Source organism: Carcharhinus amblyrhynchos, chromosome 4 (assembly GCF_965287045.1).
Source record: "Carcharhinus amblyrhynchos chromosome 4, sCarAmb.v2.hapA, whole genome shotgun sequence".
Taxonomy (NCBI): domain Eukaryota; kingdom Metazoa; phylum Chordata; class Chondrichthyes; order Carcharhiniformes; family Carcharhinidae; genus Carcharhinus; species Carcharhinus amblyrhynchos.
The window spans coordinates 74,352,709-74,367,756 of record NC_137327.1 but is presented as its reverse complement, the minus strand read 5'-3'; the positions used below and the strand labels follow the sequence as shown (position 1 = coordinate 74,367,756).

At 42.0% G+C, this 15,048-nt stretch overlaps 1 protein-coding gene across 1 annotated transcript in view; it reads right to left on the bottom strand.

Annotated features, from left to right (window-relative positions):
• Positions 1–14,416, bottom strand: part of LOC145342120 (sodium- and chloride-dependent neutral and basic amino acid transporter B(0+)-like) — a 66,154-nt gene extending 51,738 nt beyond the window's left edge. Inside the window, exons 1-4 of the mRNA XM_080187358.1 lie at positions 14,213–14,416; positions 13,826–13,979; positions 11,451–11,582; positions 3,370–3,537 (exon numbers count right to left, since the gene is read on the bottom strand). Coding sequence (XP_080043484.1) covers positions 3,370–3,537; positions 11,451–11,582; positions 13,826–13,979; positions 14,213–14,275 — 517 coding nt within the window. The 5' untranslated portion in view covers positions 14,276–14,416. The remainder of the gene's footprint in view (positions 1–3,369; positions 3,538–11,450; positions 11,583–13,825; positions 13,980–14,212) is intronic.
• Positions 14,417–15,048: the final 632 nt, after the last annotated feature.

The window sequence follows — 15,048 nt, the reverse complement described above, 5'->3', positions numbered from 1 at the left end:
AATACCTTTGGGATTCTGCTTTATGTTGGTTGCCAGTCATCTTTCAAAATCCTTTATTGCTTCTCTCATGTAGACTTTCACTCCCTCCCCACCCCCTCCCCACCCCCCGAACCTTCTGTATTTCTCTTGGTACTCAACTGTATTTTTTACCTGGAACCTGTCATAAGCACACTTTCTCCTCCTTATCTTCATTTCTACCTCCTTTTTCATCCAGGGAGTTTTGGATTTGTTTGCCTTATCTTTCCCTTTTAAGGGGTATACCTTGACTGTGACTGTGAACATTTCTGTTTTGAAGGTTGCCCGTTTTCAGCTACTATTTTTCCCACCAAACATTTGTTGCAGTCTTAAAGGTATGCCACATATTGTAATTCTGTATACCAGAAGCAATTGGGCATACCTGATGCCAGTGTTAATGATAGAGAATACAACTGATGATGCACTTTTAACATTAGTAAACCATCTCAACATGGCAGCAATTATTTGAATGATTTTCAGAAGCAGATAACAGCCAGTCTGCTCAGCCTGCAGAACTGGGGTCACATTTTACAGTCCCAGTCAATATGAGATGGTCAGACATCACCCACGCCCCATTCCACATACGAAAAGTCAGATATCATCGTCAGTCCATCTGTTCAACACCACTATACTCCAGCAATGAATAGGGCAATCCACAATTTTAAAGTTCCACAATAATTTTCAAATAGTAATTATAGAAGATTATGTTGATAGTGTAAGTTATATGGAATGCAAAGGGGAATATAAACATAACACAATTCATATGTATATCAGGTTGAATTAATTTATATTGAATTCAACACTTCTGTGGGGCAGGCAGGAAGAAAGATAATGACTGGAGAGAGTAGTGAAGTAGAAATGCCTTGAGTGAGAAAGATATTGGAGATGATTGGTTGATATTCAGAGATATTGGAATCCAATTGTTGATTATGAACGGAGAACCTGATGAGGGAAGAAAACCTTGTTGAAGGATTGCCTACTGGGTACTTAGGTAATTTAAAATACTGCAGAAATTAATTGACTTGATACTTTGCCAATTCATGGGAAACCCTGTTTTGTGCCCAACTAAAGTGGAGAAAGTTCATTCAGGAAGTTACCAAATGCATTGCAAGAAATTGTTGGGAAAGTGCAGAGGTGAAGTTGAGCTGTTGGAGGGAACAGTCTAAACAATCCGTCTACCCAACTCTTCAAGCACCACCTGTCTTGCATGTGGAAGTGTCTACAGATCGTGTCTTAGACCTATCAGTCATCTCAGAACCCATTGAAGTAGAATGCAGCCAATCATCCTAGATTCTAAGGGACTGCCAGGGAGATTATAAAAAGAGCTTCCCTCACAGTTGTCCACTCTGTTCCACAGATCTGATGAGTCTGTGTTAACCACTTGAGTGTTAACACATTGGTTCCAACTCACTGTATGCACACTAATCATTGAGCTTTCAAACCAACTATCACTCTAGGACCAAAACTCTGCCTTCCTGCTGGCAATAATAGTAAGCCCATTCGTAAACGTAGCATAAGGATAACATAACACACCCTAACAGTTTTGGGGGTCTGCTCTAACCTTTTGAGTATAAATTATATAGGACTGAAATTTTCTCCCTTTCTGTGCGTGTTTCGCAGTGGTGGTAGGTGACGTGTAACTCGGACCTTATAAATCTGCCATTGTCAATGGAGTTTCCCGTTGAATGCACCCCTTGCCACCTGGAAACCAATGATGGGGATATGCTGTCGGTGGGATCGTAAGATCCTGCCAATATGGACAATAGTAAGATTTTGACGTTTGTCTTTCATACAGTTGCATGTGTCTATCCTTAACTTATCTGGTGGTTCTGCATAAATCCTATGCTTCCATAAGACCTCATTCAGTCTCTGAAAGCAATTGACATCATGGGGTGATTTCAAGGGCAGGATTTTCCGGCCGTGCTAATCCAAGACCAGAAAGTCCTGTCTAAGGTCGATTCATCTTTGCTTGGCTCATGTCCTGCGCATTACATTCCTGTGGCAGATGGGATGGGAAAATTCTGACCCAAATGTCCAATGGGTGAGGAAATGGGAGGGTTTCCTGCCTATTATTTTAGCAAGCTAAGTCTCATTAACTTATGTCACTCTGTGCAATATAGAAGCCGTTAGGTGATTCACCAATAGCGCCTGGAGCTCGCTAAATACATTTAAATGAGATAATTAATATTAAAGTCAGCTTCGCGTTGTTCCCCAGTGTAAGGCTGATTTTGTAAAGAAAAATGGCTTGGGAGAATCATGACCTGCCGGACGCCGGGCACACATCAGATTTGTGGCCTCCCACTGAAATTTCTCGGCATAGCGGGTGGGAAAATCAAACCTCATATTGAATTTACAATATTGCTATTTTATGTGATGAAATAACAACGAAACAAATAATAGTCATTTGAATCGACTTACATGTATCCTTATCCCCTTATCTTGAGGCTGTGCCCTCTAGTCCTGCTGTCCTTTCTGAGCGGGAAGAACCTCTCCACCTCTACCCCATCCATCCCCTTCATCATCTTATACGTCTCAATAAGATCCCCCCTCATCCTTCTAAACTCCAACGGGTACAAGGCTGAAAGACTGGGCTTGTACTCGTTGGAGTTTAGAAGGATGAGGGGGGATCTTATTGAGACGTATAAGATGATGAAGGGGATGGATGGGGTAGAGGTGGAGAGGTTCTTCCCGCTCAGAAAGGACAGCAGGACTAGAGGGCACAGCCTCAAGATAAGGGGGGGGCAGTTTAGAACGGAGTTGAGGAGGAACTTCTTCACTCAAAGAATGGTGAATCTCTGGAATTCTCTGCCCGTTGAAGTGGTGGAGGCTGCCTCGCTAAATATATTTAAGACGCGGGTAGATAGGTTTTTGGTAGGCAAGGGGATTAAGGGTTATGGGGAGAAAGCGGGAAAGTGGAACTGAGCCACTTCAGATCAGCCATGATCTTATTGAATGGTGGGGCAGGCTCAAGGGGCTAGATGGCCTACTCCTGCTCCTATTTCTTATGTTCTTATGTTCTTATGTATACCTTCCATTCAATAAATAATTAGCATAAGCTGTTTCTTAGAAATTCACAGGTACCAGTGACAGCAAGATTTTCAAATTTCAAACTTTCATAGCTCAGGAAATATTTATCGAGACATGTAGGTTTTAGATAGCCCAATACTCAGATTTAAATAGTTACTGCCAGTCACAACACTACTTCTATGTTCTATAACTTGAGATGCCATCTACACAGTTGAAATGAAGATAGATATTTAAAAAGTTGTCCATTTTTCTCTCTCATTCAGACTGACAGAATGAAAATTGACCAGTCGGTCTGGATACTTTACCCAATAGAAGTTCAGACAGTACCTTTGGGAGTCCTGCTGCATGTTTCATCTGCACCCCACCAACTGAAGCAATCTGACCACGGCAGGGGGGATTGGAAGGAGGCGAACAAGTAGTACAGGCTGTAGGCAATGATGCAGTTGTAGTAAATGGTCACAAATGTTGACACAAGGACCATCGTGATGCCCACACCTTTAAATGGATTGAGAAAGCAATTTAAGTTAGAAGATATTCACTTGAATCAATTGTGTTTTCATGTATTCAGCTGCTGAGACAAACCAATTTTGTTTCTTTACTGTTATTCTGTTTGTCTAGAACTGAGCGAGAAGGAAACGAGTGACAAATTGAATTGAGGATGAGGGAGTGTATCAGTATGAACTGAGTGTCTCAGTGAAAGACTAGGAAATTGGATTGTGTATAGAGACTTGTGATTTGTGGGGAGAGAGTTGAATGATATACAGAACGTCAGCTGTTTTCTATATTTGAATAATGCATTAGAATTAGCTCATAGCTTTGCTTAATTACAAAGCAGCTTGGTGAAAATACTTTCAATTTTAACTGTGGCTCAGTTCATAGCATTCTCGGCTCTGAATCAGCACGAGTTCAAACTCTAGAGCACAAAAATACAGACCGAGTCCCTTATGCAGTACTAAGAGAGCGCTGCAATATTGGAAAAACTGAGTTTTTGGCTGAGACATTAAACTGAGGCCTATCTACTCTCTCAGCTGGATGCAAAAGATCTCATGGCAACACTTTAAAGAGCAGGAGAGTTATTCTAGAGATCTTGGCTGATATTTATCCTTCACTCGATGTCGCAAAAAAAAATTATCCAGTATTTATCACGTTACTGTTTGTGGGAGCTTGCTTGCAAACTTGCTGCTGTGCTTGTGATATCACACTTCAAAAGTGCTTCAATAACTGTAATATGTTTTGGGATATCCTAGGGTTATAAAAGGCACTATATAAATTAGTATTTTTAATATAAATAAAAATTTGAGTTCCGCATGATTTAGATGTTGCACTCTGTCACAAATCCAAAGCAATCCAAACAAATATTATAAGAACATAAGAACATAAGAAATAGGAGCAGGAGTAGGCCATCTAGCCCTTCGAGCCTGCCCCGCCATTCAATAAGATCATGGCTGATCTGTCGTGGCTCAGTTCCACTTTCCTGCCCTCTCCCCATAACCCTTAATCCCCTCTCTTATCAAGAACCCATCAACCAGCTTCTTAAAAATATTTAGCGAGGCAGCCTCCACCACTTCAACGGGCAGAGAATTCCAGAGATTCACCACCCTTTGAGTGAAGAAGTTCCTCCTCAACTCCGTTCTAAACCGCCTCCCCTTTATCTTGAGGCTGTGCCCCCTAGTCCTACTGTCTTTTTTGAGCGGGAAGAGTCTCTCCACCTCTATGCTATCCATCCCATTCATCATCTTATACGTCTCAATGAGATCTCCCCTCATTCTTCTAAACTCTAACGAGTACAAGCCTAGTTTATTCAGCCTCTCCTCATAGCTCAACCCCCTCAACTCCAGTATCAGCCTAGTAAACCTCCTCTGCACTCCCTCCAAGGCCAAAATACCCTCGTGCAGGTGCAGCGCCCAAAACTGCACACAGTACTCCAGCTGCGGCCTCACCAATGCCCTATACAGCTGCAGCAAGACCTCCCTACTTTTATATTCAATCCCCCTCGCTATGAAGGCCAGCATCCCATTCGCCTTCCTGACCACCTGCTGCACCTGCAAGCTGGGTTTTTGCGACTCATGCACAAGGACCCCGAGGTCCCTCTGCACCGTCACCTGCTGCAGTTTTTCGCCCCGTAAGTAATAGTCCTTCCTACCATTCTTCCTACCAAAGTGGACCACCTCACACTTGCCAACATTAAATTCCATTTGCCATTTCCTAGCCCATTCGCCCAGCCTATCTAGATATGTCTAAAACTAAAAGACAATAGAAACAGTTCATCATCTTTCTTTACTCAAAGAGGAATCAGCAGAAAGCAATTTCCAATATAAATAGAAACAATTATCATAAAATTGATCTCAGGATGTGATTCAGAGGAATCACTTACCAGTTGTTAACAGCATCTGCCTATTCTGCTGAGCCTATTGTGCCAGACTTGCTGAGTATCTCCAGCATTTTCTGTTTTTACTTAAGTATTTTGCTTTTATCTGCCTGTTCATTACACTTAGACCTTTTGACTGTAGCATAGAATTGAACACTACATGCTGCATGGTGTAATTGATAAAGCACCTTTAGAATCATAGAATCCTACAGTCCAGAAGGAGGCCATTCAGCCCATTCAGTCTGGGCCACAATCCCACACAGGCTCTATCCCCATAACCCCATGCATTTATCCTAGCTAACCCCTCTGACACTAAGGGGCAATTTAGCATGGCCAGTGCAACTAACCAGCACAACTTTGGACTGTGGGAGGAAACCAGAGCACCCGGACAAAACCCATGCAGACACAGGGAGAATGTGGAGACACCGCAGAGACAGTAACCCAAGCCGGGAATCGAACCCAGGTCCCTGGCGCTGTGAGGCAGCAGTGCTAACCACTGCGCCACCGTGCCTCTTTAACTATCATAAAATGTTTTTAAGTTTTTCAGAGGATCAGTGAGAAACATTTTGAGCCTGCACTCTCTATCTGCAAGAATGGCGGCAATTCAAAATCCAGAGAGCGCAATTCGTGCCAGCGAGTTTCCAAGTTCCAATCTTCTGGGCCCCTCACCGGTGAAGTAGCGTGAAACATGCCGCGGGACCCCAGGAAGTTAATTTTAATACGTTGGCATTTCATTAGTGAGCACTTTCTCCAGGACTTCCCCCTCACTGTAAATGCAGAGGACACCAGCATGATGTCACGCTGGTGCCATTTGCACCAGGATCACCGACACCTGAAACTGTTGTGGGTGTCTCCTTGGGCGTGTAAGGGTGATTATATCTCCTGGGGAAACAGGACATAGCCTGGCAATGCCTCCTGACAATGTTCCTTGGCACAGGTTGCCACTATCAGGTTGGCATCATGCCCATGCCAACCTGTGCCAAGAGGCAGGCTCTAGTGAGAATTTCATGGGGGTGGATTCATTCAGATTTAGTTGTGGGCCGGGAGTGGATGGAAACACGGGGATGCTAGCCTCTAGCCTTTAACCTTTAAACAATGTACCGCCCTATCAGGTGGTTTGTTAGAATGGTCATGAATGAAGCCCAGTCCATCACGTAAACCAGCCTCCCATTCATTGACTCTCTCTGCACTTACTGCTGCCTCGCAAAAGCAGCCAGCATAATTAAGGATCCCACGCACACCAGACATTCTTTCTTCCAACTTCTTCCATCAGAATAAAGATACAAAAGTCTGAGGTCATGTACCAACCCAGTTTCTTCCCTGCTGTCGTGAGACTTTTGAATGGGACTATTTTGCACTAAATTGATCTTTCTTTCCACCCTAGCTATGACTGTAACACTACATCCTGCATTCTGTCATATGCCTTGAATGGTATGCTTTGTCTCTATAGCGCTTAAGAAACAATACTTTTCACTGCCTACTAATACATGTGACAATAATAAATCAAATAAAAAAATGAACGGGTTTATTGAACAGGAGGTCAATCTCATAGACGAGACAAGCTTGGAAAGGGCTTGAAGGGGATAAGCAAGAAACAAGGGAAATATTTGGACTCAGAGCTAGGGCATAATTGAACTCTAAGGGAAGTCTGGCTTGGTAGGCTCAGGCAAAGGACAGAACAGCAAAGGTAACTAATTGGACAGTCTTATCTTAATGACTAGTACGCCAGTGAACTCTGTACACTTATTTCTGGAACTGAGTGTAGAGGAGACAGCTTGCATTGAAAAGTGAAGCCAGAAATTTTCTTTACATTCATAGACAATTAATGAATCGGCAGCAATATTAAAATTGAAGAGCAGGAGCTATAAGTTATTGTTTTGATCCAAAGCAAACTGATGATAAATGGCTGAACTTATTGTCGGTCATAAAGATTCAAGTTTGTACACAGTGGACTGAAGGGAACAGCAACGGTGGAAGGTGGGGGGGCGGAGGAGGGAGGCGATTGTCCCAATAAAGTTTTAAGTGCTGACTTTGCAGGGAAACTGGTATAAATCACAATTTTTTTTTCAGTGGGACTTCAGACTCTAATCGCCCATACTCTGTGCAATGCAAAGGTCACAATCGTGAATGTCATTAAAAGCTTGGGGGGTGGGGCCTATTCACGCCAAAGTCTGACAGTTCCAGAACTCTGCACATGCGCAGAGGCCCTGAACTATCAGCGAGCACTTTGCTGGCCAACTCAATTGCAGGCCAGCCCGGGACCCTTGCAGTGTTGCTCTTCCAGCAGCCCCCCATTGCCTGATTGCAGCACCCACAAGCATTCAGGAGCCATCCTGACCCCCCCTTCCTGTCCTGGAGGACCCTGATCTCCAGCCCCCTCCCAGTGGTGATGATCCCCCCTTAATTCTTAATAGAATTAATTCCCATCTCATTTCTAATTCTGGAATTACATTCTTTTTTAAATGTAATTTGCCTTTAGTTTGAAAAACTAAATGACCTAATTTGGTGCTCATCTCTCTCCCATCCGTGATGGACAACTCATTCTGGGCTTTGGTCATCCTTTGATCTCCTGTTCAAGTGAGCATTCTTTAACCAACAGTTGAAAAGTGAGAATCATTAACTATTAACTGGGAGCAATAAATCTGTTTAAGACCATAAGACGTAGAAGCAAAACTAGACCATTTGACCCAATGAGCCTTCTCTGCTATTCAATGAGATCATGACTGATCTGATATGATGATCCTCAATTCCACTTTCCTGCCCTATCCCCATAACCCTTGATTCCCTTTCTGATTAATAATTTATCTTTCTCAGCCTTGTACATATCTAATGACCCAGCTTCCACAACCCTCTGTGGTAAAGAATTTTACAGATTTATTACCCTATGAGAGAAGAAATTCCTTCTCATCTCTGGCTTAAATTGGCAATCCCTTACCCTGAGATCATACCCCCCGGTTCTAAACTTTCCACAAGAGAAATCAACCTCTGGAGACCCATCCTGTCAAGCACCCTGAGAATCCTATTTGCCTCAGTAAGGTCACTCCTCATTCTTCTAAACTTCAATGAGTACAGTTCCAACCCACTCAACCTCTCCTCATAAGAAAGTCTTTCCAAATCCAGGATCAATCAAGTGAACCTACTCTGGACTGCCTCCAATGCCAATATATCTTTCCTTAGATCAAGGGACCAAAACTCATCACAGTATTTCAAGTGTGCTCTAACTAGTGTCTTGTATAATTTTCACAAGACATCCTTATTTTTATACTCCATTTTCTTTGAAATGGAGGCCAAAATTCCATTTACTTCCTGCATTATTTGCTGAACTGCATGCTAGATTTTTGTGGTTTATGCATAAAGACCCCCAAATTCCTGTGTTGCAGATTTCTGCAGTCTACCTCCATTTAAATAATATTCAGCTTCAAAGTGCATAATTCCACATTTTCCTACACTATATTAAATTTGCCAATTTTTTGCCTTCTCATTTAACCTGTTTATATCTCCCTGTAGACTCTTTGGCTGGAATTTTATGAAAAAACATTTTAAGTGCTAAACAAGTGAAAAAACGGTAAAGTTTCAGCCTCTTTTTTGGGGCGAGTTTGAAAATGCAATCTTATGGCAGTTAGTGCAACAAAGTGTCAGGGTGTGATTCTCGGAGGTTGTGGGTGGAGCCTAAGCTCGCTAATGAAGCCGGTTGCTCAGGCCTAGGGGCATCATTGCCCTGATCTCCCAGTATAATGGGAGATCCCCTGTTGCCGCCCCCCCCCCCCCCCCCCATCTCCCTCACGAACATTGAGATCTCCCATGGACATCATCCCCCTGCAGAGTTTGCTCCCTTCCACTCTGATCGCGGATTGCCCCCCCCAACCCCAGCAGTATTCCCCCCTTCCTACCCTGCTGATCACTCCCGTTGGCAGAGGTCACCTTTCCTCACACCCCAAAAGAGTTTCCCTGCCATCTCTGTGGAGCTCCCCACATGTGCCCCCATCATGGCTCCACCCTTTGCCTCTTTCTCACTGGTTCTGCCTCCACTCTGACTCTGCAATCTTGGCACTGCAAGTAATGGTACTTGATGGGCAATGTCAGATGCCCCATAGACACTGCCTGGCCGGACCCCCAGCCACCCAGGAGCTTAAATGGCCTCCAATCTCCCTGGCTGTGCTATCAGATCTGGTCCCCATTGGTGGGGATCATATGTGATTCTTGTCAGGGAGAACATTGGTCAGTGAGGTGGTACAGGTAGGTGAGCCTGGACAATATCACAAAGCATGTCATTTTTACTTACATTGGCTTTGTGTGCTTTCTGGGGTGAGAAGCCGACTTCACCGACAAAACCATGGTGGGAGGCAAAAATAAGGTGTGAATCTGATTTTTTGCCTTCCACCCAATCTTACCACCTCATCTCTTGAATGTTGGGCGTGACGTGGTCATGAGATCACAGCCTTTGTGTCATCCTCACCACTTGCCTCCACAGCTATCTTTGTGTCTTCTACAAACTAGGCAGTAGTACCATTTGCTTCCCTCATCCAAATCGTTAATGTTTATTGTAAATAAGTGTGGTCCCAACACTAATCCCTGTAGCTCTCCATTAGTGGCATTGAAAATGTTCATTTTATCTCAACTCTCTAACTTCTATTAGTTAGTCAATCCTCTATCTGTGCTAATAAACCACTCCCAACACCATAGGCTCTTATTAAGCCTCCTTATGTGCGATGGCTTGTTGAACACTTTTTGGAAATCCAAGCATATTACATCCACTGGTTCAACTTTATCTATCCTGCTCATTATCTAATGCATTTGTTAGGCACGACTTCCTCTTCATGAAGGCGTGTTGATTCCCCTAGATTACATTATGCATTTTAAATGCTCTGCTTTACATCCTTTATGATGGACTCTAGCATTTTCTCAACGACAGATGTTAAACTATTTGGCCTAGGGATACCTGTTTTTTGTCTCCATCCCTTTCTGAATAAGGATGTTACATTGGCAGTTCTCATTGTGGGACATGGTGGCACAGTAGTTAGCACTGCTGCCTCACAGCACCAGAGACCGGGTTCAATTCCAGTCTTGGGTGACTGTCTGTGTGGAGTTTGCACATTCTCTCCATGTCTGTGTGGGTTTCCTCTGGGTGCTCTAATTTCCTCCCCCAGTCTAAAGATGAGCAGATTAGGTGGATTGGCCATGCTAAATTGCCCCTTAGTATCCCAAGATGTGTAGATTAGGGGGATTAGCAGGGTTATGTGGATAGGGCCTGGGTAAAATAAAAAGCTGGTTCAGTCCAGATTCGATATACCAAATGGCCTCTTTCTGCACTATAGGGATTCTACAATTCCAATCCTCTGGGACTTTTCCAGAACTTAAGGATTCTGTGTTCACTTTCAGAGAAAGTCCCATCCCCAGTTGCTGCCAGCCAAACCAATGGGAGTATAACGGCCTGGGATTCAGATTGACAGAGTAGGGGAAAGGGCAATAGGATGGAGAAGAATATCTTGGCGAAGGAGGGGTCTGTGATGGATTCAGGTGACCAAACAGGAAGCAACCCCATTGATCCGATGAGGATGTCACGAGGTTTCACTAGCTGGCAATCTGGACACATGCCACTAGCCTCCTTTGCTGTGGGAAAAACCCAGGGAACAGTGGAAGGAGTCATTAATTGGAGTAAGTGGGCCACCTAATCTCTCCTCTGCCAGTTAAATACCTTTGGGGGTGGATAGGCATTGGGAACAGTGCCACTGCCATGGTGCCAGATGTTACATTCCCCCAATTCTTAGACCACCCCTGGGGAGCGTAAAATTCCACCTAGATGACAGAGAGTTTTACAGGTATTGGGCTAAAATATGACTAATTTGAAATAAGGAAAGAAAATGTTTTGACTTTGTATGAGTCACTTCATTGCCTTTGCACAAGTGGACAAATGAAAACCTTTAAACAGTACTTCAGCAAGGCTGCCTTAAATCTCCATTTAATGAAGAAAATATAACCAAAGTATTAATGTGAATTAAATGGCTATTCCTTAAACATATGGTGTTAAAAAGAAATTAACCTTGAAACATTGGCATGGCTTTCCACACTGCAACAGGTCCGAGGCTGGCAAACTGGCCCAAAGAACATTCCAGGAAAAACAGGGGCATCCCAGCCAGTGCCAGCATGACTATGTAGGGAATAAGAAATGCACCTGGAAAATATAACAAAGTTTATGGATGAGCAGGCTTATTTATACAGTTTGAGACTAAAGTAAATGAATCTTTTCATATTAACACAGGAACTGATTATTGTCATTGACAGATAACAGTTAATGTGGACTGTATTCTAAATCTGAATATAAAACAACTACACTGAACATTCTGACTCCGATCCTATTAATTTACTTCCAAAGCCCCAGTTCCTTCCACTTGAAAGCACCATATGGCACCAAATTGACACAAAGTAAATGTTTTGTTTCAGAACAAGAAGTTCAATTCCAAACAATTGAACAAGGGTTCAATTCTGGCCTCGGGTCACTGTCTTTGTGGCATTTGCACATTCTCCTTGTATTTGCGTGGATTTTCTCTGGGTGCTCCAGTTTCCTCCCACAGTCCAAAGATGTGAGGGTTAGGTTGATTGGCCATGCTAAATTGACCCTTCTGTCAGGGGATTAGCAGGATAAATATATGGGGTTACAGGAATAGGACTTGGGTGGGATTGTGGTCGGTGCAGATTCGATGGGACGAATGGCCTCCTTCTGCACTGTAGGGATTCTATGGAAGAAGGTAGTTTACATGGAATTCATTGTAGGAATCTTCCTGGAGATGAAAATGCAATCGGTGCTTGTGGCAAAAATGTCACTCTTTAATTTTTTTTAACAAGAAACAAAGAATTTGAAAACAAGAGATTTTTACAACAAAATTGACCATTAGTTCTGGTAAACAGACAAGAAAGTTCAAATCTCCACAGCAGTGAAAAAAAAAGCATTGTGAAATGAAAAAGAATTTCTACAATTGGCAATGGAAGATTTGAATCTTTAAATAGGTGAGTTTTTTTACTCTTTGGATATTATTAAGAAAGGTTGAAACGCTACAGTCACAAAACAGCCTGGCTTAGTAAATGACCCTTAAAACACATTTACATTGACAAGGCCTTCATTATTATTAGTATTTGAGGCATTTCAGTTAGTATGTGTGCCACAGGAAATAAACTTTCACATTCTTTTCAAGTGAGGTAATGAGCCAGGTAATCAAATTTCACATAGTCAATCCAGTCAGAGGTTGAACACATTAGACAGACATTAAATGCAGTAATGTATGTTGCTGGGAGGTTTCTGTGTAACCTGAAGTGTGTGTATCGTGTGGGAAGGTTAACCTACGGGAAAAGATTTCAAAAAAATTTAAGGGAACCTTCCCATCATTTGCACATCCTGAGGGAAATTATGAAGTTGGATGCAGAAACCTGATCCGAGGGAATGCAGGTAAGACAGCTTGTTTTCTTTCGGTAATTATATATTTACAGACATCCTGCAACCTGATTCCAAAGGGTGGGGCTTGGTTCTAATGTTGTAGGAGTTTCTCAGCAACTGTTTTTTGTTACACATAGTATGGAAACATGACTTAAAACCAATTATAGTGATTTGGTGAATAAAGGAAACAGTAGAAAGTTCTGTGTGCCGTCTCCAAAGTGATTCAGCTGTCCCTGAGATAATGCAGGGGCTCAACAACTGCTGCCAAGCTGACAGAAATTCATACTTCTGATTTACAGGGAAATTGAATTCATGATTTAAGTTAATCAGGGAATTGCTCACCTTGTAAAATTCACTGTCCAACTCAATCAGGTTACTGTGGAATAATGTTGTAATTTTTGCAGGTTTGTCATCAGTTTCCTTCAATCAATTTTATGTGATTGTGATGAATATCTGATCTGAACAGATATCCTCAACTTATAAACCTGAACCCAGGGATAATTGAGAATTTCAAATATTGCACACTGAACATACATTTTAAACAATAATATTTTAAAAAGATATTCAAAATGAGTAATCAATTCTAAAAACCAGCCAAAGCTCACTGGGTTTTAAATGCCATCTCTTTGAAATATCATACTTCTGACTATAAACACATTTTCTGAAAGTGTTTGTGACATGTCAATTTTTTTCAGAAATTTGAATCTCCTAATTTTTTCTGAGTTGTTGGTACAACTCAGAAAGGGACTGGTGGATTAATCTCTCCATTCATTTCCTCTTTGCTTTATGAGGATACTTCTTAAACCTTCTCTTGAATTTCAAGATAGGGCACATTTCAAAGGTGCAGTTCCTTACACCTGCACCATTCAAACCTGTATTGTTTATTTGATACTTGTTCCCTGATTCATTGAATTTAATATTCTTTTATAATTCAATGAATGTTCCCTTTAATTTCTGCCTTCTTCTATTTTGAATTCAATAAGTACCTCCTCCATTTTTGTAAGCCAGGTAAGGGAATCTCCAAACATTGCCCAAACCCACAGCATAACCGATCATCGAGAGCAAGTAGTCAGCTTTTGAGGACCAGTTGCCTCGATCCACATTCTCGTCACTTTCATCCACATGTTCATTGGTAACAGCCTTGGGGAAAGAGAGGAAATGGACAACTTAGAAATTAGACTTTTGCAGTCTAGAACTCAAAACCAAAAACAGGTTTCAGCCACAACAGAGACACTCTTGTTCTCCATTTAGCAGTAATTGGTTTGTAGTTTGATATACCCTGAGCACCACAAAGCGTCTGCAATTCACAACAAGCAAAATCGTCAAATTGTCAAAACCTTTCAGGATTTAATGTAAGTTTACTATTTACTCACTGTGTCCTCTGGAAGATGATTATTCTTTGAGAATCCAGGTAAAGGTATCTCTTTCTTGTCCATTTTTGGATAATAATGAATGATTCTTCTGTTTATTGGGGTGAAATGGAAAACTCAGAAGTTTTTATGTTCAACTATCTTCGAAGTTTGTACTTCTCAGAGACTGGTGTCAAGGACTAATCAGCTCCACAAGAGGTAGTGACTCTTACAGTCAATTCCCAGCTCCTTATATGCAACTTAATAGGGGAGTAGCTCTATTGACTCAGCTTATGACGACATACAAGTTCCCGTGCTATTTTTACTATTAATAGGTAGATCTGCCAGCTCAAGATGTTTAATTATAGGGTATTTGTATTAGTTCCAGAACTGTCAGGCCATTGTAGCTATTCTGCATCTACAAGCTTTGCAAAGCTAACTTTGTAAATGGAAAAGCATCAAGTACACCTGCTGCAGTCATAGCACAACAAAGGAAGAACTGTATTTGCTTAAAGAAGGGCCAGTTTATTCTAACACAGAAACTGAAAGGAAATTCACAAGTGCCTGAGATCTTTGTACTCTTTTAAAGTTTGAACTTCAGTTGTGTTCCAATTATTTTGAATCACTTGGCTCCACCTTCAAGTGACTTCACATTTACCATAGAGTGTACCTCTGGGGTTTATGTTGTATTCCAGGATGAGCAGTATAGTTGCATTCTTAATTGTAAAGAGGTTGGAGTTGACTGTCCTTAATGTAATATTCATATTAGTGGACAGAATTTTTTTCAGTTAATTTGAAGTACCTCAAATGCTTCAGATGTTTCATCACTAATATTATCAACAGATTGCTAGTGGATTGCG